General features: G+C 38.8%; 1 protein-coding gene and 1 pseudogene across 5 annotated transcripts in view; one reads left to right on the top strand and one right to left on the bottom strand.

Annotated features, from left to right (window-relative positions):
* The window catches only part of LOC148726869 (uncharacterized), a 16,612-nt gene extending 625 nt beyond the window's left edge, over positions 1–15,987 (top strand). Inside the window, exons 1-6 of one of the 4 annotated variants that reach the window (XM_088727982.1) lie at positions 1–332; positions 875–1,234; positions 1,493–1,550; positions 2,637–3,188; positions 15,088–15,199; positions 15,763–15,987. The exon at positions 1–332 is cut by the window's left edge and continues 625 nt beyond it. In XM_088727982.1, the coding sequence (XP_088584108.1) occupies positions 1–332; positions 875–1,027 (485 nt within the window). In that variant the 3' untranslated portion in view covers positions 1,028–1,234; positions 1,493–1,550; positions 2,637–3,188; positions 15,088–15,199; positions 15,763–15,987. Of the gene's footprint in view, positions 333–874; positions 1,235–1,492; positions 1,551–2,636; positions 3,189–3,554; positions 3,638–12,006; positions 12,824–15,087; positions 15,200–15,762 lie in introns of those variants that run through there. The other 3 variants (XM_088727979.1, XM_088727983.1, XM_088727981.1) reach the window with 3 other exon arrangements.
* LOC111319769 (uncharacterized) lies at positions 12,702–21,387 on the bottom strand (annotated as a pseudogene). The gene is made up of 7 exons (XR_015989612.1): positions 19,946–21,387; positions 17,819–17,914; positions 16,246–16,469; positions 15,216–15,483; positions 14,588–14,820; positions 13,234–13,541; positions 12,702–13,057 (listed from the first exon to the last, which is right to left on the bottom strand). The product of XR_015989612.1 is annotated as an uncharacterized LOC111319769 (transcript).
* Between the last annotated feature and the right edge of the window lie 20 nt (positions 21,388–21,407).

The raw sequence follows: 21,407 nt of genomic DNA, 5'->3' as shown, positions 1-21,407 counted from the left end.
CTGCTAAGGAAGGGGTCGAACGTCCACCAATTTCCGTGAAAGAAAGAACGGCACTAGCAAATGCCGGCTTGGGTGATGCCAGTATTACCTTTGGGTATAACAAAAGCTCTGTGTTTAATGGAATCATCCAACGATTTCCTCAATTGAGTGAGGTCGGGGGTTTTGACTTGCTGTTGTTTCAGAGAGGTAATGGGGAGGATGCAGGATTCCATAGAATTCTTCCCCCACACACACCTCAAAGGCTGAAGGAGTTATGTGGCCAAGCAAAAATTTTCATACGACCTCTTCAAAAGGACATTGAGCTTGATGACAAAAGTGGAGAAGAAAGAGATGTAAGTTGGATTATTAGAAATTACCCGCTACAACAGTAGTAATGCCAGTGACTCTTTTTGCTCTATTTCTTGTTCGATTGGTTGTATTTAAAGTAGTTGTATGGTGATTAATTAGAAGCTCATTGTTGATAATTTATAATGATTATTTAAAAAATTATTTGTTTGAATTCACCAGTAAGAGTATTTGTACATGTTTGCTTAAATTAAACAACAAGGTTGTTTTATCCTGCTATTGGGTTCTTTTATGTGCGCAGTATATTAAATTCAGTCTGGAATATATATCAGGCTCCATTACTTCTTAGTTTTAAAGTAGTATCTGTGTGTTTTTTATGATATCAGACGAAATGTGTTTTTTTTTTTTTAATTTTTCTTTGTCTCATGTTCATAACCATTTATCAGAACAAAGGAAATCCTTAAACAAACTAGTTGAAGAACAGTTGAACATGAGTTACATTGCATACCTTCAATTATGCAGGCATTTATAACTACTGCTTACATGTATTTTTGTTGTTTTGCCTATACCTTTCTAAATGACTCTTTAGGCTGACAGTGATGTCCCTATGATTAACTGTTTTATCTGTGGTGCTGCTATCATGATGACGGATATGCAGCAGCATCAGGAAACTCACCAGGAAGGAGAGACCAAGCAGCCTGAAGATGTTTTTGAGTTCAGTGCTGGTCAGTACAGTGTATGATCCACACTCTTTGTATCTTAGACTTGAAAGTATAATTTAGTGAATTCTTGAATTCTGTTATCTTATATTTGAAGGAGAGTTCTGAAAATGTCAGAAAGAACTGAAAATTCCTTCAATTACATTTTGTTGTTATAGACAATGACAGAAACTAGGAACCTCCCATAATGCTCCAGCATTCTCAGCCACAGAAGCAGCAGCAGGACAAAGGTGTGTACAGTATTGCAAAAGGGATAAGATTCAGCACTTTAGTATTCATGATAAATTTTTGGGATTATTCAGATCAACCTAGAAGTGGGGTGAACTTGAAGTCCACGCATGAAAATAAAGAATAAACATCTTTCAACTGGAAGCAAAAAGTAACAATCCCCTATTCTGTATTTGGGATTACTTTTTACATGGCTCTACACAGGTGTACGGAATCTTAAAATACAGTTTAACCCATGAAGTTAATTTTTTATTCTTAAGCACTAGTCAGGGGAAAACACCAAGAGTCATGCAGTGGGGAAGGCCGTTCCAACAGCTGGTAAGTTTCTCTTCTTTCTATTATAAAATGAGCTAGGTTTGCTGTTGTTGTCTTAAGGGATTTAAATTTCGAGGACAATCATGCATTAGGCTAGAGGTCTTTGGGCAAGTAAATGTTGATGACACTGATTCCAGATTGATTGTGCCTGCCTTTGGCTTTTCTAATGAATTTGTATGTGATAAGAAATATGTATACAATTATTATCCTTGAAATAACACTTGACTACTGATACAGTAAATAAATAACATTCACTGTAACTTGGATGAAACCAATGACATGGTGCACAGTAGCTATGGCCAGTAAAGCAACAATCTTGTTTTGATTTGTATATCTCGGGGATGGTTTGATCATTGTTATGATTATGCACCTCCAGTTAGTGTCATGTACTCATGTCAATTATTATCCAACTACACCTAGACGAGTACAAATAACGCCATAGACGAGTACAAATATCATGCGGTATTTGTATTCGTCTATTGTAGTACCGGTTAAACAGGTTTTCTTGCATCGCGCAAGTGAAGAATTGGATTGTAGTTACGAAAAAAAAAAACAAATGGCGGACAATTTAAATCCTATTTCCGACGACGAAGAGTCAGAATGGCTGGCAAATATAGATCAAAGTTCATTAGATGAATCGAACGAACAAAAACGGCTTGACGACCAGAAAATTTCTTCAAAATAGAAACTGCAGCACGACAACGTGCCAATTCCGTTCCGCTTCGCATACTTCTTTCACGCACTCCCCGAAAATAAACATCCGCGAAATTCGCCCGCACTAAAATACCAGTTTGGCGTGTTGGATAATAAATAACTTATTAGATGTTTTGTTGTTTAGTATTGCTGAGTATTTGTACTCGTTATTTGTATTTTGACTCGCCCCACGGGCTTGTCAAAATACGGCAGAACTTGTAAAAATACTCAACGATACTACACAACAAAACGTCTAATAAGATATATGATATCTCAGCTGTTCCAACACAAATTGACCACCCCTCAGAAATGTTCCCTGATAAGAGTCGCGATTTTTTGAAAGCCTGTCTTCAAGTGGAGGGATCATTCAATCAGGCTGTTATGTCACTCCTACAGGCAACAAGTAAAACTATCCTTGATGATGACAAAAATGACTCGATGACTTCACCGTCTGAAACACTAGGAACCTGTGGTGACACTCAGAACCTGAGTGCTGAATTGAGAAACCTTCAGAAAAATTTCTCTTCAGATCAAAAGGAAAAGGTGAAGGTAGATGAAGAGGATATTCTTAATGATGCTATGGCTTACTATAAAGATCAAGATTTTGACCCAAGAAAGATGCTAAGAATCATATATAGAGAACAGGCAGCGGCAGACAGTGGTGGGGTCATCCGTCAATTCTATACTCAACTACTGAGTGCAATTTCAGATGCCTTTTTTCAGGGTTACACATATTGAAGTCCAGTTGATAACTGGGATATTGTAGCATCAGGTGTTATGAAGCTGGTGGGGACCATCATCGTTCACAGTGTGTTACAGGGAGGACCTGGGTTTCCTGTATTTAGCCCAGGAGTGTATAATTACCTGGCCAAAGGTGCTTTAAATGAAGTGATGGAAGGAGTCACTATTAAAGACTGCTCATATCAGATGGAACATTTCATAACCAAGGTAAGAGATAACAAAAGCTACATTTTAACATCATGATAATTAAAATATTTTACATTACAAGCTATCTGTAAACAGTGCAAATGGACTCTTCCCTCTGGGGGTACACCAACTATGTTAAGAACAAGACAGCACTTGTGTTTCTTGCATACACTGATCATCTACTCATTCTTAAACAGATACATGTACATCTATTTTTAATTGCTTGCTAGAAGATGTGGCAAAAGGTCTGAAACCTGTCTGATCAAGGACTCCAACATTCTATATGGTGCCTAATACTATCGCTGGGTGAAGGCAGTATCAAAAACATATGTAAAACTTTTTATCTGAAAGACAAAGGGTTTGATTGACGGTTTGTTTGTTTTTAAGATTGCAAAAGTTGAAGATGTTTCTGAACTTGACAAAGATGAGATAGCGTTCTCTCAGACTGTGGACTTTCCATGACATTAAGTGTGAGTTTGCAAATTTTAATGAAATTAATTAACAACAGTGTTAACACAATATTAATACAAAAGTATTTAGAACTTGCACACTATCTTGATATCAAAGGATGAGCACTTAACCTCATTTTGATACATAGGAGGGTGACTTGGACATGGCCAATTACATATGAAATTGGTAAAAAAAAAAAAAGACAACTAACTTGAAAATACCTAAAATTTGAGTCTTTATTTTGGATTTTTTGAAATTGATGTCTCTTTTGAGGCCTTAAGAGGCTGTCTCTCTTATTTCCACCCGGTCAATTTCGCGTCAAAAATAATTTTGCCTGAAACTCTGTCAACAGAAAGACTTTACTTAGGAAAGAACTAAATTAGATTTGGTTTGTTTTGAAATAATTTTCTGACTGCGTTAGGGGCCATAATTGTTTCCCAGTCTGTTGGGACCGTCGCAACGTCTCGAAAATTGAAAAATAGGCGTATTTTGTAACATTGTAAAATATTTGATTCGCATAGTTAAGCCACTGAATTTATATCACATTACTTAAAAACCTTTCTAGTTTGCCAAGAAAGTTAGAATTTGCCCTCTCAATAGGGAGTTTAAGCAAATCGCTACGGCTGGCGCTGCTACGGCTACCGGAAGTAAAATTGTCCAGAAACGAGTCATTGCGCATGTCAGTGGTTCCCATTCAGCCGTAGCGGGAAATCCTTCTACGCGAGTGGGAAGGTTTCGGCGTAGTCTGTGGTACGTGAACTTATCTCGCTTCTTTCTTCGCTTTATACATTCTCCTGAGCAATTTTAACTATTGAAATACACTTAACATCTTTAAAAATAGTTTATCGGGAATATTTATCAAGCTTGCTGTCCCTTACCGAGTGAATCTGCCTTTATTTTTGCCGCCGGGTTTGTCGAAGGATCGAAGCAGTGTGCACATGGAGAACGCAGCGAACGCAAAGTGAAATGCGTAGGTAGAAAGTCTAACTTTTCCTTTTCAAACCTCAAAGACTACTTGAAATTCAAATAGCTGAAGCCAAGGAATGACGAGGGTTATGAGGGACCGTGTAGAAACTTTGCTTTGGTGTTTATAAGCTCCAAACTGGCAATTTTACAACACGTAAGCTCAAATATTTTAATCCATTCATTCACTGTGCACAGGATCGCTTACAATTTTTTTTTCCAAACGTTGGAATCCCTCGTCCCTTTCAACGAAGTCATTTTGAGTTTTTAGACGTGCAATAAACAACCGCGAAGACGCTTAATTTATTGGTTTTACACTTCTCAGCCGTACTAGGTTTGTAGTTCGCGTTGCTTAAAGCATAGTTAGTAGAGTCCCCTCTACTAACTATGCTTAAAGTTGAATTTTGGCGGGCTTCGGCGACGTACTCTCCCCAAGCCTCGTCAACCACGATAGCCGTAGCAGCGCCAGCCGTAGTGATTTGCTTAAACTCCCTAATATATCTGAAAAGGCGAATTTTAGCATATTCTGACCCCTATAAATCTCCATCGGCCGATGGTTGAAAATAACCTTGATTTAGACGTTAAGTTTTGGGATTTGGGACCTGGTTAACAACTCTATCCTACACAGCCGTTAAGTTTAGACCTTTATAGGCAAAAAAATGTAAAAACCCCTGTACGTTTTCGATTTTTCAAAAGTTATGACCGTTTGAGTCAGCACACTGTACGAGCTTTCGCGATTTTTTCACCTACCCTAAAATCGAACCACCGGAGCAGATTTCATCATAAATACAGCTTACCTTCGGCGCACCTTGGCTTTATGTGAGATTTCAGATGTTCCTCGCTCCCCAAACTGGTGAACTTAATGATAACTCCAGCAAATAACTCCAAACCTCAGCGGTCGGCGTGTATCGACACTCTTCTTTAACTGGTTGTTGCGAACTAAACTCGAAAACTAAAGCCATGCTTCGCGCTTAATTTCCTGTTAAAACTTTGGATCGCTGCTACATTCTCTTCAAGAATCAGTCCTAGAACTCCACAAGTCTATATGTCGAAGTTTGGGGGCTAAAATTTGGAATTTAAGGCTGAACGATTGCACTATCGAGCACAGCCGTGGTTCTGTTTTCTCAGAGGTCCGCATTGACCATTGTGGGTGAACCCGCTGGCCCTTTATTTTTCTGGAAGGCCTGCAAGTGTAGTATGGCATGCAAGTGCTTTTTCGAAACCAGAAAGGCTTCAGTCTGTAGCGAGTCTTCAGCGAGGTTGATAAAGTTCTCAGAATGTAGAGGTGACATCAATGATCATCTACAAGCATGTCACTTAGGTCAGCTTAGAGGAAAGGTACAAGAATATGAGCTTATCGTTAACAGGTCAGGGTTGCCACACAACCTTTCCCCCTATCAACTTGAAGAACTTTGGATCTGCGAAAAGCATAGAGTAAACATGGGTAAAAACTGGCGACCACGTCGCACTTGCCAGTACCCGCTGTACAACGGCCGGAAAAAGCAGCTAAATACTAGAAATGCCGTTCATCTCGATATGTCAAGGGAAGTTAATGCTATCTTTTCAGAACTCGTTCCAACAGGTTCCCGTAAGTATGATTATGTAAATTATAGCTTGCCAATAAGGTATTGTCCTGAAATGTGGACCAAGGTTTAAATTAAGATAAGATCTACACATATATTGAGGTGCGGTAAATGTCAGAACTCCGGCAGTATTTTGGATTTGATTAACATCTGGGCCAAAGCTCGGACGCAAGTGAGTATAAAACAAAATAGCTGCTGTGATTTCCTCGCAAGATACGTACCGTCGTTCCACATGGAGGCCATGTGGCAGCCAGTGCAACTTGATAACTTAAATCACACTTTGACTTGTAACAATGCTTTGAAACAAACTTGAAATCTACAGCCAAAGTTTCCAACACTACAAAATTGTGACGTTAGTCAATTATGTTTATAATCGGGAAACAGCAACTGTACTGAAAAATGCGTAATATATTGGGTTTTTCAGCCCTACCTTATCTCTCAACATCTACATGTTTACAAAAGCATTTTTTTATGTCATACACGCAAGGCGAGATACCAGATAAATAAACTTGGAGAGTTATTTGACACCAATGTTTACGCTGTTGCAAGATAATATTCCTTCTGTTTTTGACGTTTATACATTTACACAAAGCCCTTTTGCGTCATTGATATAGAAACCAGGAGGCATCGATTTTCGTCCTTTTATCCCTAGAGTCGAGTTTAACAACCTTTGCAGCACACCCCATATTGGAATTTTAAGATAGTACCCAGGGGTCGTGTGATCATAGTGCAACTATTTTTATTTGTTATCTATAACTATTACTCTGCTTATTATCATTTTGCATTTTTGTTGTATTTCGTGCTTTTCAGTAATCTGTGTGTCTTGTTACAAGCTGCACAAGATCAAACTCGCGGAGAACATTACGTTGAAAGTAACCAGCAAGAGGACGAACCTTATAGGTGATATAACGCTACCTGATCCTATAAATAAAGCAGACCATGATATGCATTGACACCTAGAGAACTTTCAAGGACAAACGTTCAATGGAAATGTTGCATGCAAGCAAAATTGTTTTCCTCGGCGAGGCCACACACTAAAATATTTCGCGCAACATTGCTGATGCAGTAAGCAAGTTATGTTTACTGGTACATGGCCAAAATGGGAAAAATTTTCGAAAAAATGACAAACAGTGTTTTGGCTTAAATTGGACGACTTTAAAAGAGAAAATGGTTGATAATGTACCATACAATTGCACGCGGTGATGCTGATTGTGAACAGAACGGAATTTTTTGTGCGTATTACTGACGAAGATGACCTAAATTCTACTTTCGCAACAATGCGCTCAAAAATTTCAGTGGTGCACACACTATGCAGTTAATCACATGGCGGGAGGACTTCTAATTTTTGTTTGATTTTCTCAACTCCCAGACTCGCCAAACGAATGGCAGCTATAAATCTTGCAACGGTCACATCAACGCCTGCTGCGACGCCGCCTCGACCGAAAGCGAATGCCTTTACATCTGATTGGACTCTAGGATGCAGATCTGGGACCGACAGTCAGAGCTCTGGAGACGACGAGGCAGCTGAAATTACACGCGAGTTTGCAATGTCGGCGTTTACAGATGTCATGGAGAAACTGAACCCACTAGCAACCGGTGGTGGCCGCGTCAGTCCTTTGAACTTTCAGCTGAAAAGTACATGGGAGGAGGCAAAAGAACACGAGAAAGAGATTTGCATCGACAAGGCTACTGAAGCTTGTAGTCTCGTTTGTGACGTCATAGCGCCGAAAGCTGGACAAGAGCTATTTCAGGCTTGTTTCACACCCGATAAAGGGACCAGCCACATGGACCTTGTGCCGTTGATGCAGGCCTACAGCAACGCCATCACGAGTACCTTGATGACCCAAATGGCCTGTATCCGTAGCGATATCCAGTGAAGACACTTCAGAAAATCCACGAGCCATACGCAAAGTTAACCGAGTGGCAAATTAGACGCGCTAGAGCTCATGCAAGAGAATGTGGTCCAGGTTATTTGGTCGAAAAGTCCCCATGTCATCGAGTTCGACTGCCACCAATAAAGCTTGACCATTTCGTAGACTTCGCGAACCGCCCCTACTTTTATCAAGACGTGTCATTTAGTACGAGGAAACTGAGGCTCAGCAGTGGCGAGAAGATCACAATGCCAAATGTCATTCGCAAAGTCATAAGGTCAACAATGGTCAAGCAGTACCTTCAGTTCTGCGAAGAAGAGCAGTTTGAACCACTGAGCCGTTCAACCCTATTTCGCATCCTCGAGGTAAGGGAAGCCTCTCAACAGAAGTCCCTCAGCGGCTTGGATAACACAGCAGCTGATGGGTCGGCGGGGTTCGCGCAACTCCTCCGAATAGTGGACGAGCTTGATCAGATTGGGCTCGCAAAGAACGTGGCCGACGAACTGCGAAGAGCCCTCAGCAAGGGTAAGAGGTACCTCAAAACCCAATTTCAGAGTCAATGCCAGGAAGATGAGAGCGAATGTCCCGACCACTGTCGTAAGTTTGGTCTCAGCGATCCAAACGATCCAGATTTCCAGGAAAAATGCTCACATCAACACACGCTTCTCTGCTCTCATGATGATGATGGAAGTCATCTCGTACGAGATGATGGAAGTCATCTCGTACGCTCACCTCTTTGATCAGTGTACTCAGGACTGGTATGCAGTTACGTCAATTCTCGAAGATCTTCTAAAGCAGCTGAAAGTCAAGAATCCTTTGCTGCAGAAAGTTCATCTGAGGTCAGATGAAGCCGTTTGCTATCATAACAGCTCCCTAGTAACCGCTGTGAGAGATGTCGCAAAAGGAGTTGGGGTTGAAGTTCATAGTTATCTCTACTCGGAGCCGCAGTCTGGTAAAGACATTTGCGATCGCATCCTCTGCCCAATGAAGTCCTCTATTCGCGCTTACTGCAACGAAGGGCACGATGTTTTAACTGCCGTGGACATGAGAGATGCATTGACGCAACACCCAGTGAAGGGAACAACCGCTGCAGTTAGCATAGTCGACGAATCAAAGAACACTCTCTGTATAAATAAGATTGAGCATTTTAGTAGCTTCCACAACTTCGAATATGGAGATACCGGTCTGAGAGTTTGGAAATGTTATGGCATCGGTAAAGGGAAGTACATCCCATATGACGTGATTTATATCAAGCACTAAGGTGAAACGTCCCCTCAAACCATAGAATCTCAAGGGTTCTATGATCCTCCTGAAAAGCGTGTGGTCAAGCGTCGTTCAAAGGACAGCAAGGAAACAGAGAGTACAACGCCATTGTTTGAATGCTCCGTGCTTGGGTGTGTTGAAGTGTTCGAAAGAAACGTTTTCGCAACTAGAGCTCCACCTGGACGTTGGAAAGCATACAGTCAGCAGGTTAAGCCAGTATGATGTAATCAAAAGGGACTGGGCCCTTAAGTTCTCGTCAATAGATACCGCTGGTATCGAGTGTTCGAGCTGTTTGTTTGATTCCAGTATACCACTCACTTCTCCTGGGGATACTTCGCCCCTCTCGCCTCTACGAACAGGATGGGCCGTACGCAGACCGAGGGGCAGTGTTAGATTTTCAGAGAATGTAAAAGAATACCTAACGGCACGGTTTACACTTGGAGAAAGAGCTGGGCGAAAGGCAGACCCCGCCCAAGTTGCAGTGGACATGCGAAATGCGAAAAATGAATCAAATGCACGTTTGTTCACTAGAGAACAGTGGTTGACAAAGAGCCAAGTTCAGAGCTTTTTCTCCCGGCTAGCAGCAATGGGACGTAAAGATCAGGGTGTGATCTTGATATCGCTGGACGAGCAGGAAGATGTCCAATGCGTCCAGGAGAATTCCGAGAGACAAGATCTGGTAGACAAAGTTAACAAAGAGATTAAAGTCTCGCATTCAATGTGCTACGACACGTATGATCTCTGTGAACGTTACCACAGTAACACACTTCAGAAATTCAATGTGGTTTTGTTGCGAGCCATCTGTAGTCATTTTGAGATCCCTGTAAAACTGAGAGACAAAAAGCAGACCCTCGTAGACAAACTGTCCGACGTGATTAAGGATTGTCAGTGTGTTTCACAGTAGACTTATGTAAACAATGGCCTATACAGTTGCTGAAAGTGTAGAATATTTTCTACAGGTACAAACTTCCTTTAGTCCCAATATCAAGTTCTGACGGCGTTGTTATAGTGTAATACTCAAAGCTTATGATATCTGTGACATTAAATTTTGTCGTGCTTTACTCACTTAGAATTCAGAACTAAATCAGTGAAAGATAGTACATAGTTTGACGACAAGTCAAGCAGTGTCTGATACACGATATAGGCATCGTACTGAGCCTTGCTCGTCAAGTCAAAATCATTTTTAACGAAAACAGGGATAAGTGTGTTCAGCTTGTCGCAAACAGTGATATTTTTTTATAAAAACAATTGAAAATTTGCCAGAAGCAACACTTATAACATCTGTTCATACCAAGCATGTGTCAAAATTTTTATCACGTTTGTAGCCGATTTCTCCGGCTATTGACAAGTTGCTGGTCTGTGGACACAATCGACGCGGAACCGAGAGAACCAAGGTCAGGACATTTGAAATTAATTTATTAATTGTATCATATCAAACTCCAGCTTGAAAGCATTTATTCTTTTCAGTCACAATTTTCTCCCCAGATATTACATTGAGGTGTAAATTGGGATAGGACAAAATCATACGACACAGCGTACGGCACAAGTTATCAGCGGTCTTCTTGTGCAGACCTTTGAGAGAACTGTACAACATCGAACAGGATCGTCGTGATCTAAATTTAAGCGATTATTTCTTCACTTCAGAAGCCTAAAACCTTCATTTCCCCCTCAGCTTCCAGACAAGGAGAGTTTATATTCTGATTCTGGAAAATTTCACCTCGGAAGCGATATTAAATGGGTAATTAACTGCGAAATGTGGCCATGATTCCGACCATTTGTTTTGATACCACGACCGAATCACGATGGATGCAGCGTACTTTTCGAAGGCAAAACCGAGCAATTTCTTGAGGTTGTCATGGATTTCAGCAATTTGGTTATTACAAAAATACTGAAGTTAGCCATAAAGCCGGGCTGCAAAGCGGGTAAGTTGTATTTATGACGAAATCTGCTCCAGTAGTTCGATTTTGGTGTAGGTGATGAAATCGCGAATGCTCGTACATGTGCTGATTCAAACGGTCATAACTTTTGAAAAATCGAAAACGTACAGGGGCTTTTGCATTTATTTGCCTATAAAGGTCTAAATTTAACGGCTGTGTAGGATAGAGTTGTCAACCAGGTCCCAAATCCCGCGTCTAAATCAAGGTTATTTACGGCCATCGGCCGATGGCGATTTATAGGGGTCAGAATATGCTAAAATTCGCCTTTTCAGATATATTGAGAGGGAAAATTCTAACTTTCTTGGCAAACTAGAAAGGTTTTTAAGCAATTTGATACAAATTCGGTGGCTTAACTATGCGAATCAAATATTTTACAATGTTACAAAATATGCCTATTTTTTAATTTTCGAGACGTTGCCACGGTCCCTACGGACTGGGAAATAACTGTGGCCCCTAGCGCAGTCAGAAAACTATTTCGAATCAAACCAAACCTAATTTAGTTCTTTCGTAAGTAAAGTCTTTCTGTTGACAGAGTTTCAGGCAAAATTATTTTTCACGAAAAATTGACCGGGTGGAAATAAGAGAGACAGCCTCTTAAAATGTTAGGGAGGTGCACAACACCAACAAAAGGGATATACGAGTATGTGCACATAACTCACTGGGGGAGATGCAATCTCTTTCTTAATGATTTTGTTATAACTACATGTAAAACTACAACTTGCAGGTCAATGGTTTATCGCTGAGTTATGAATGTTCTCTGGATATCTTTCAGAATGATAACAAAATGCGAGTCATTCAAAGCCTTATTATACATGATGCCATCGGGAAGCCCAAAATACTGTTAGATCAACTAAGGCAAGGGCTACACACTCTGGAATTTGGGTCCAGAATGCAGCTACATCCTGAGCTTTTCAAAGAGCTGTTTGTGGCAGGAGAGAAGGAAATTTAGGGTTCTGATGTCGAGGGAATACTGATGTTTCCATCAGAGATGAGTGATGCTGAAAAAGACATCATGGAGCACATGACTAAGTTTATTTTAGGTGCAACACCAGATGTTCTTAAGTCAATCCTCACCTTTGCTACTGGGGCACCCTGCTTACCGGATTTTGGTTTAGGGAGGATCAGGATTGAATTTGATGATGTAGATTCCATTTTTCATCTACTTGCACAAAGAACATCACCTTGCCAAGAAATTTCCCAGACAAGGACACCTTCCTGGTTGCACTTCAAGCAGGTTGTGATAATTGTGGGAAGGCATTCACCAGTATTTAAGGATCTCTTTATGGCATGTTACACCAGTAGTTAAAATTTAATTTTTTTCTGTTTTAATAAACACTGCAACAGTGGTGCAAACCTTCTCGAGGTTCTTATGGTGACAATGATTCTAAAAGTTGAAACCAAAGGACCTATTTGAAAGGTATGGATCTGTATTTGAACAACACAGTGAAATAATTTGTGGTGAAATAATTATCGAAAAAGTTGCAATTTATTGTTCCAGTTCTGTACATGTAACATTGTATGTCAAAAGATCAAAAGAAGTTTGTGAAAATTGTTGTTACTTTAAATAAACATATGACTTGTTTGTTTTTTGTTTGTTCATGTTTCATTTCTTCACTAACTCCTGATGGTGTTTCTTTTTACAATAAGTTGGTGATTTCACTGAATACTTCAACCCCCTCTAAGTATGTTAAATTGTCTGTTAGTGGTAGAAGATGCATTTCCTCCTCAGTGAATGGACAGTTTGTGTCTGCAACTTCAACATAATCAGGGCATTTTTCTGGGATGGGACCTTGCCAATCAATCCCATAGTTGCTATAATCGCCCTAAAAAGAAAATCAATTTAATGACAATAGTAAGCAATTTGTTACATACTTGCTGCCAAAGCATTAACCCTAATATCATGCACTGCTGGAATGAGGATAGAAATTGTTGTTCATAGTTCTTGCATATTATTTGACACAAGTAATGCTGATTAAGTGAAACCAAACATGTTTCATACCTGGAACACTTCACCTTCAGGACCAAGAAATCCCCATGCCTCTTGCAGCCCACTAATCCATAACTGCATAGGTGTTTTGTTTCTTTCTGTACGTAATGGATGGTGAACCCAAGCATCTTTCCAATTACTCAGATGTCTGTTGATGATAGGCAGGAACATGTAATGTAGGCACCAGAGGTGACAATCATCATATGCATTTAAGACATACTGGTGTTCCAGGGTATAGAAGAGTTCATAGAAGAGGCAAAGGCAACCATCATATACGTCTCTCCAAAGTCATTCAATCCTTTGATTGTGTGTACTCTTTCCTAGTGATTGCAAAGTACACAACTTTACAGATTGATAAAATGTTATTTTACTTCATTAACCGTAAAACATTATCTAACAATCTGGAGTTGAATACCTAAATGTAAACAGAAGAACAAAAGACACTAAGAGTCATATTGAGTTTCAGTCCCTCATCTCTTTCAGGATAAATTAAAATCATTTATCAGGAGTAATACAATTTATCAAATGTAATTGTGTTCTACGTGTAGCATACCCCATCGATATTACAATCAATCAAATGTAATTGTATTTTACGAGTAGCATACCTGATTGATTGCTTAAAAATAGGGGGCTTGGCCTACAGTTGTACAACATGGTTTTTGCTTAAGGCTTATCAACAAGCGAAATGGATTTATGATAAACCTTGACTAGTGTAAGTTGCATACCTGTGATATTAGCGTGGAACAAAAAAACATCACTGTTGATAGTAAGCAACAGCAGGGGAGCATATGAAAGGCATTTTGTTTATGCTCAGCAAGTTGTTCAATTACCAACATACTCAACAAATAACAACTTGATTTTGGAAGCATGGCAAGGGGAGGGCAATCACCAGGCTGAAACTTAACAACTAAGACAAGCATTCATGAAAACAATGGCCTTTAAACTAAATGAAACTTGTGAGTTATTAATAGTAAAATAATACTATTTAAACAGCATGATTTCTCCTTGCCTAGAAATCCTCAAGATTAGTTCATGATCACAAGTACCTTTTTCATTATATATTCATGCAAAAAGTAGAAACTTTTCTTGAAACCTTTTCAGGATCTAAAGTATATTCTGAATTCAAGATCCCATCCCTTAGAAACCCAGAAAAAGTCATCTAGCTAAGGAAAGATAGATTACAAGTAGCTATAAGTCCCTACATTTCTGCATGGATAGTAGAGTGAGTGAAACATGAGCAGGCATAAATATCATCCCACGCAGGAAAGGAAAGATGCAGGGAGAGAGAACAATGCACTTCACTATTCCTGAGGAAATATGCGGACTACTCATAAACTGACCAAAAGAATAATTCAGTACTCTGTACCTGTAATCATACTTCCCCTGCCTGGCCCTCGCTGTATGTTAGTAAGCATATAGGTTGCTACATCTATATTCTCCCCTCCTTTATCAGAGCGGACCCGAGATGGAAGGCCATACTCTGATACAGCTTCAGGAAAGCATGAAAGAACAGTGCTTGCTTTGTTGTCATTTGAGGCCTTCAAATAGACTGGAATTCGTGAAAAGCCATCAGTTCCACCATGGATAACAATTCTCCATCTGTTAAAAAAAATAAATAAAAAAATCTTACATAGTTTACATACAAGCGTGAAAAACAAGCAATCAATGCTCCCGTAAGGGTAACCTTAAGCATGTCTGGTGTTACCAGCATTTGTTAAAAATTGGGGACAAGGGAAAAGTTATCCATCTTGATCGATGTCTAAATGCTACTTAAAACAGTTTAAAAAAAAGCCTTGCATCAGCTGGTGTTGTGGCCACAGTTAACATGTGTTTGCTTTTAGGACATAAAGGTGTGTATATTTACAGGTGTCCAATAGCAGAAGGTTGATTGTGTTAAACTTCAACAATACATGACAGTTAGTTACAGCTCCACCCACAAGATCACTGAGAGACTATGACAATGTACACTATAGAACAGGTATTTTTATCAGTACCTTATCAACTTATGGTTCCCATCTATGTGCCAGAGTGAGAGTGGATACCTAACATTGTAATTTCGCCTCCTGGTGGTACTTTTCCATCTCTCCATGATACCAATGGGATCTGTTCGCAATAGGGATAATCTTATTCTTTCTCACTGGATACGAAACCCTTTGCTCTGTAAATAACCTTTGAGCATTCGTAAACCCATTCCAGGATGCTGGCTTGAAGCAGTTCGAACGAGCTCATCCAATTGGCTGTCTTCTATAGGACTGAACATACCTGAACCAAAGCAATAGGATAAATAAATTTCAGTCTTAGTGTTGAGTAATGAATGGCAACAAAGATGATGATGATAACAATACTACTAATAACGTTATTTTAGTACCATTTTGCCATAAATCTTAAGCTAGGCAGAACAGTGACCTAAATTTTTAGTGCAAAGAGAGAGATTTTTATTCTTTATTGCTATCTCATTCTTAATGTTATTAAAATTTAACATTTTAAAAATAAGTTACAAGAACTGGCTATGATATTCTTATATTTTCCATAATCTTGAAGACTTCACAGTGCAGGAGGCAGGAGTTGTTCTGTTACACACCCAATTTCTGTGTTTTACTAGTACTGGGCCTGCAGACGTGTAAAACTGCCATGACAATAATAACATTCTTCAGGACTGAGGCTATACATGACATTGTAGCTTGTTCTCAGTAAAGTTATTGGCAGAAAGCACTAAATCTGTGAAGTGTGGATGGTCAACAGCAATAAAGATAACGATGTTATAAAGGTAATCCATTATTTATGGGTCTGGATCTCTAGGAACAAGTGGAGGAGAAAATTTTAATTTGCAAATCTAATCACAACTGTTTGGTGCAACAACTACCTAAAGGTATTACCAGAAAGTGAAATAAAAAATTTTAGTAACTACCGGTTAAGTATTAGCAGGATCAAACAATGCTTTTTTATAGCATCAATCCAGGACTAATTATTATTATTTAGTTGCACAAAATTGTCCCTATAGTGGTTCATTTTCTCACTATCAACCTGATACACTCAACCCAAATGTTGACATTCTCCTCTCAACCGTCCTGACACTCACCCCAAGAATTTTACTAATGTCACATACTTTAAACCCTCGCTGAAGTAAAAAATGAAGCTGTTCCTCGCTGATTTCGTAGGAAGGTCTTCCTCGTGTCCCTCTATTATGCAGTGGAGCTTGATATGCGCAGATAATATTATGGTTTCTTTGATCGATTTCTACCAACATCCTGTAATCAATTAACATCATGTAATCATGTAACATCCTGTCCAATCAATTCTGAGACTAGTTCATCCACGTCAAGACTAACAGCTATTCTTCGCAGAAAATCCAACTTGAAAACTATTGGTTGGAAATCTAAACATGGATCTCCAGATCCCCCAAATCTGTCTATAGCACTTATTATATCCAAGACAGTTGAATTCAAATACGCCTTGTCATCATACGTTTGCTGGATCAAATTTTTCAAGATGACACAAATTGATTCAAAGTTTAACAGCACTTGTGAATGATAATACGATTTCGGGAAAATGTAAGCTAAATTAGCTGAAGAGATGCAAACAAGTCACAAGCGCCCCACTAAACTAAAGAACTCGGTCATCTTCGACCTATTGGCGAAGTCTGGTCTGGTGGCCAGGAGTGGAGAAAGGTCTCCCGAGTCCACTCAACTGGGAATTCTCTTGTCCCTATCGTCTACCGTTTGAGCAGGGGTGGCTCAGGGCGATTGCGCCCACGATCTCCTTCTGTCACTGACCAATGGGTAAAAGTCCAATTCGAAAAGTTGAATATCGAACGCGAAAACTTGTAAGTACAATACCCAAAGTCGGAGGTCGGAGGCCAAAACTTAACGGACAAATGCTAAATGTTCGATGCGAAAACATGAATGTGGATTCCACTGAACTTGAGGGTCGAATTCGAAAACTACACTGTTGCCTCTAAAAAGTTTAATGTCGAAAGCGATAACTTAAATGTTGCATAAACAAACGTTGAATGTTGAATGCAAAAAAGTTGAATGGCCAGTGCAAACTCGAATGACAAACGCAAAATGTAAACAATATTGTGGAAAGTACGATGTAAAATAGAACATTGAATTTTGGCGGAAATGGAACGCCATAAAGAATCAGCACAAGTTGGGTGGAGTTAAACATGCCCCAAATATTGGCCGAAAAACCTGCGCAGCTGAGGTCAACGGTAAAAAAGAACCAAAAATAGAAAAGAAAAACCAAGGAAAGGAGAAAGTTAGACTTGCCTGAAAAAAATTTTTCTACAGTACCGAAAATCTGTGTTTAGATGTTAACACGATGGAAATGAAGGCGAGAAGGACCAGGAGAAAAACTGGCCTTGCCTATAACCTTGGTGCTATTTGATCTGACCTCATTTGATTGACTTAAATTGAAATTTAAGAAATATTCCTTGATCGTGAATTTGACATAGAATTTGTTCCAAAAAACGAGTCTGAGAATAATCAAAAGTATAAGAAGCAGGAATTTCCAGGAATTACTGTACGAGATTAACTTTTACTAGAGAAATTTACTCTCTACCTTAACTAGCAGATTGATAATTAAAAACATAGCTTACCTACAACAAGTTCTAATCGCTGCAGAAACTGAACATCTGCTTCCATGCGAAATTTGCAACCACAATAAGAAGGTGAAAGGAATTGTACTTAGACCGCTAAAAGGAATAAGAAATAATGAACCAGCTTATTGTGATTTTTGCATCAAATGGATTCAAGTAATATAATATTTCCATTCCTTTTTCTTAACACTTAAGTAAGTCTAAAAACATATTTAACCGACAAATCCAGACGTAAACTACAATCCACTGAAGACTCAATTAACCACAGCATGAAACATATTTAAGTTGGCGTAATGTTATCGTAAAGCTGACGTAAAGGTCTACTTTACACAACTTTACGCCACATTTACATTTCGTAAAGGCACGCTTTACGCGGCCTTTACGCATTGACTTAAAGCCGGAGTAATGAGACTTCTTTAACAGACCTTTACGCACAGCGTAAAGTTGGTGTAAAATAGAGATTTACGCTGCCTTTAGTTTGCCGTAAGGTTAGTGTAAAGCTGCCATTTAAGTTAGCGTAATGTTATCGTAAAGCTGACGTAAAGGTCTACTTTACACAGCTTTACGCCATATTTACATTTCGTAAAGGCATGGTTTACGCGGCCTTTACGTACTGACGTAAAGCTAGAGCAATGAGACTTCTTTAAGAGACCTTTACACACAGCGTAAAGATGGAGTATTTTAGAGATTTACGCCGGCTTTACGTACACAACGTAAATACAGAGTGTACGCTTGACGTAAAGTTAGCTTTAATTTTTTATATGAATCAGCTGTATCGACTGCTCAGATTGGGAATATCAGCTTTGTTTTATATAATTTAAGGGAAACATAAGAGCAAAGCTGATCAATCGGTTTTCCACTATAAAAGTTGAAAGTTATGTGTACGGAATCGAGACAGTTAATGAATCAACCAATCAATCAATCAACCATATTTTTTGTGACCTGGTCTTGAAAACCAAACACAGTTTAATTAGATTGATGCTAATGGTTACATTTTCAGCTTATACCCTTAAAACCTCGAGATACATTCACACAAAATGCCAGTTAGTCCAAATTAGATACACTGTATGGACAGATACATGTAGTCAAAAAGAAATTCAACACATGAAAGTAGATTGACACTTGTTTATTTGCAATTACACTTAAAATTCTTGCCTATCTTTTTACAATTATAATGCCATTGAAATAACAAACTATCACGCTATAGCTATAAGACTCTCATTAAAAAGTGTTACAAGCAACAATTTAATTGAAATAAAGGAAAGGTCGGCCAAAAATTATGGGGCTTCAAAAAACTATAGACATTTACAAATTATTGTTCAAAGTTACATTAAACCTTGATTTATTTACACTGATGCCAAATACCTTCTTTTTCTACAGTAATCAAGTCATGACTTCTCTTTTTGAAAAAAAACTTAAGAAGTTGACTGATCAACAGAACCAAGTGACTGAAAAACAGCAATCTTGAGCCAAATTCACTTTAAGAAAATATGAAAACTGCAAGGAATTTCTTACTTGGGCTTCAAAACCTGATCTATTAGACATAGGCTAGTAGATCAGGCTATACTTTTGGGTGGTCTTTGCTTATTTGAAAGAATGATAGAGCAAGCTCCACAGCTAAATTTCTACAGAATATACTGACAACACACCAACTGGATGAGTTCTTAGCATCTTAAATCAAGTTTGTGCACAGACTGCCCTAACCTTTTTTTGTGACATCACACAAAAGGCTGTTGTAGTCTTGTTAGTAATTGATTTAAACAAACCGCAAGGAGCAATATCTAGCTTCATATGCACTTCACAGTACAGCTCATCATAAAACTTTGCAGTGATAAGTACAGACTATTTTAAAGCAGCTTACAAGTGAGTATCGAAAGTAAATCTGGAATTACTTTGATTTTACTTTACTACGTACACTCAGTGACTGGTTTAAAATGAAAAAATTAAGATAACTGAGTCGCTCAAGAGCAAAAGTAAGGCCCCAGGGGCCACTGGGTGCTGTTAGACCACAGCTCTGTGGTTGATGTTCAACACACATGTAGATTACTGTAATATGTTGTCAGTATACAGTTGCTTCAAATATGCTTGTTTTTTCTGTTTAGGACAAGTACACCATTATTCACTTACATTGTGACCCCTTTGATTCCTCCTAGAATTTATTACACTTTCATCCTGCTTATTTGCCACTTGAGGTAGTCCCTCATTCCTCACATGGGTTAACAACTGCTTTGATTTTGCCTTGAGGGTTTTAAAGTAAGTCTTTATGGCACCTGTGACAAAAGCAATTCAAACTATCACAAATCTTGACCATTGTCTAGAATAAAATAAAAAAAACACTGAAAAATAATGTTAATGAAAAGGTCTGAATGTTGCACTCATTTTCCTTGCTTGATATTGGATAAATAAACTCAACAAAGGGGTCTTCAAAAGTGACCAAAGTACATATAAATTAATGCAATCACCTTAATTTTCATTTTCTTAGTCAATCATTTCCAGAATAGATAAACTTAACAGAATAGCTGGGTTAAGTTAAAGGTTAGAGAGGCACTATGGAAGTAAAGTGTCTTGCTCCAGAACACACAATACAACACATTGGTCCAGGACAATGCTCAAACCCAAACCACCTGATCCACCTTCCAATGTGCTAGCTATTAGGCCAACAAATACTATAGTCATAACTATAGAAAATTAATCTATACTTATGCTCTAATATGACAGGATCAGCCTCTTTGAAAGCTGACGTTGCTCTGACACCTCTCTCAACTGCTTGGGTAACCTCAAGGTTGGTGTCGTTAAAAATAAAAAGCAAAATGAAAAGCTTCTCAGTACTTTGGTTGATGTAAACTGTAACTCAAATTAATAGATACCCTCAAGACATATATTGTTAAGTAGAGGTTTGAGAGAACAAAAAAGTAATGCTTAACACTGGCCAATAGCTCATGTTCCCACAGCATTTCTAATTCTCCTAACTTAGTCTATGATAGTTCGACTATCATGCACTATTTGACTGGGGCTTTATGAAAACACAAAATCATAGACATCCCTGATCATCAGAGATGGTTGGGGATAAACAGGGAAAATTGGGAGCATACGTTTCTATTTACCTGATGTCTGCCAGATTTCTGCGATCATTCCCAACATATGAAAACATAAATTGGCAAAATCTGGGACGGTCGCGAAACAGCGAAATCCCCGAGCTTCTGGGACTTTCCCAACATAAATATATGAAAACCAGGCTTAAAGGAGCTACATCACAGACACCGCATCTTAAGAATTTGGCCAAGTTTTTCAAGTATGCAATTCTCAATCATGCCTAATCTTAACCATCCTTGTTCCTTTTCGGTTTATTGTTACCTCTTTGGTGTTTTTCTAAACTTAGAAAACTACACCAGCAAAATTGCTTAAAATATCTTGACATAACTCCTTTAAAACTACATACTACAATAACTCAACAATAAATTTCATCCTTTGAAAACAAAATGGCCGTCTATTGTTATGACGGATATGTGCATGAAATCAGCACCAAAGTGTTACCAACAAGCTGTTATCAACACCGTGACGTTTTAAAGTTCAAATAACCAAAATACTC

The sequence above is a fragment of the Stylophora pistillata genome, chromosome 7, assembly GCF_964205215.1.
Source record: "Stylophora pistillata chromosome 7, jaStyPist1.2, whole genome shotgun sequence".
Lineage (NCBI taxonomy): Eukaryota > Metazoa > Cnidaria > Anthozoa > Scleractinia > Pocilloporidae > Stylophora > Stylophora pistillata.
Note: the sequence above shows the minus strand (reverse complement) of the source record. Positions and strands in the feature narration are given on the sequence as shown.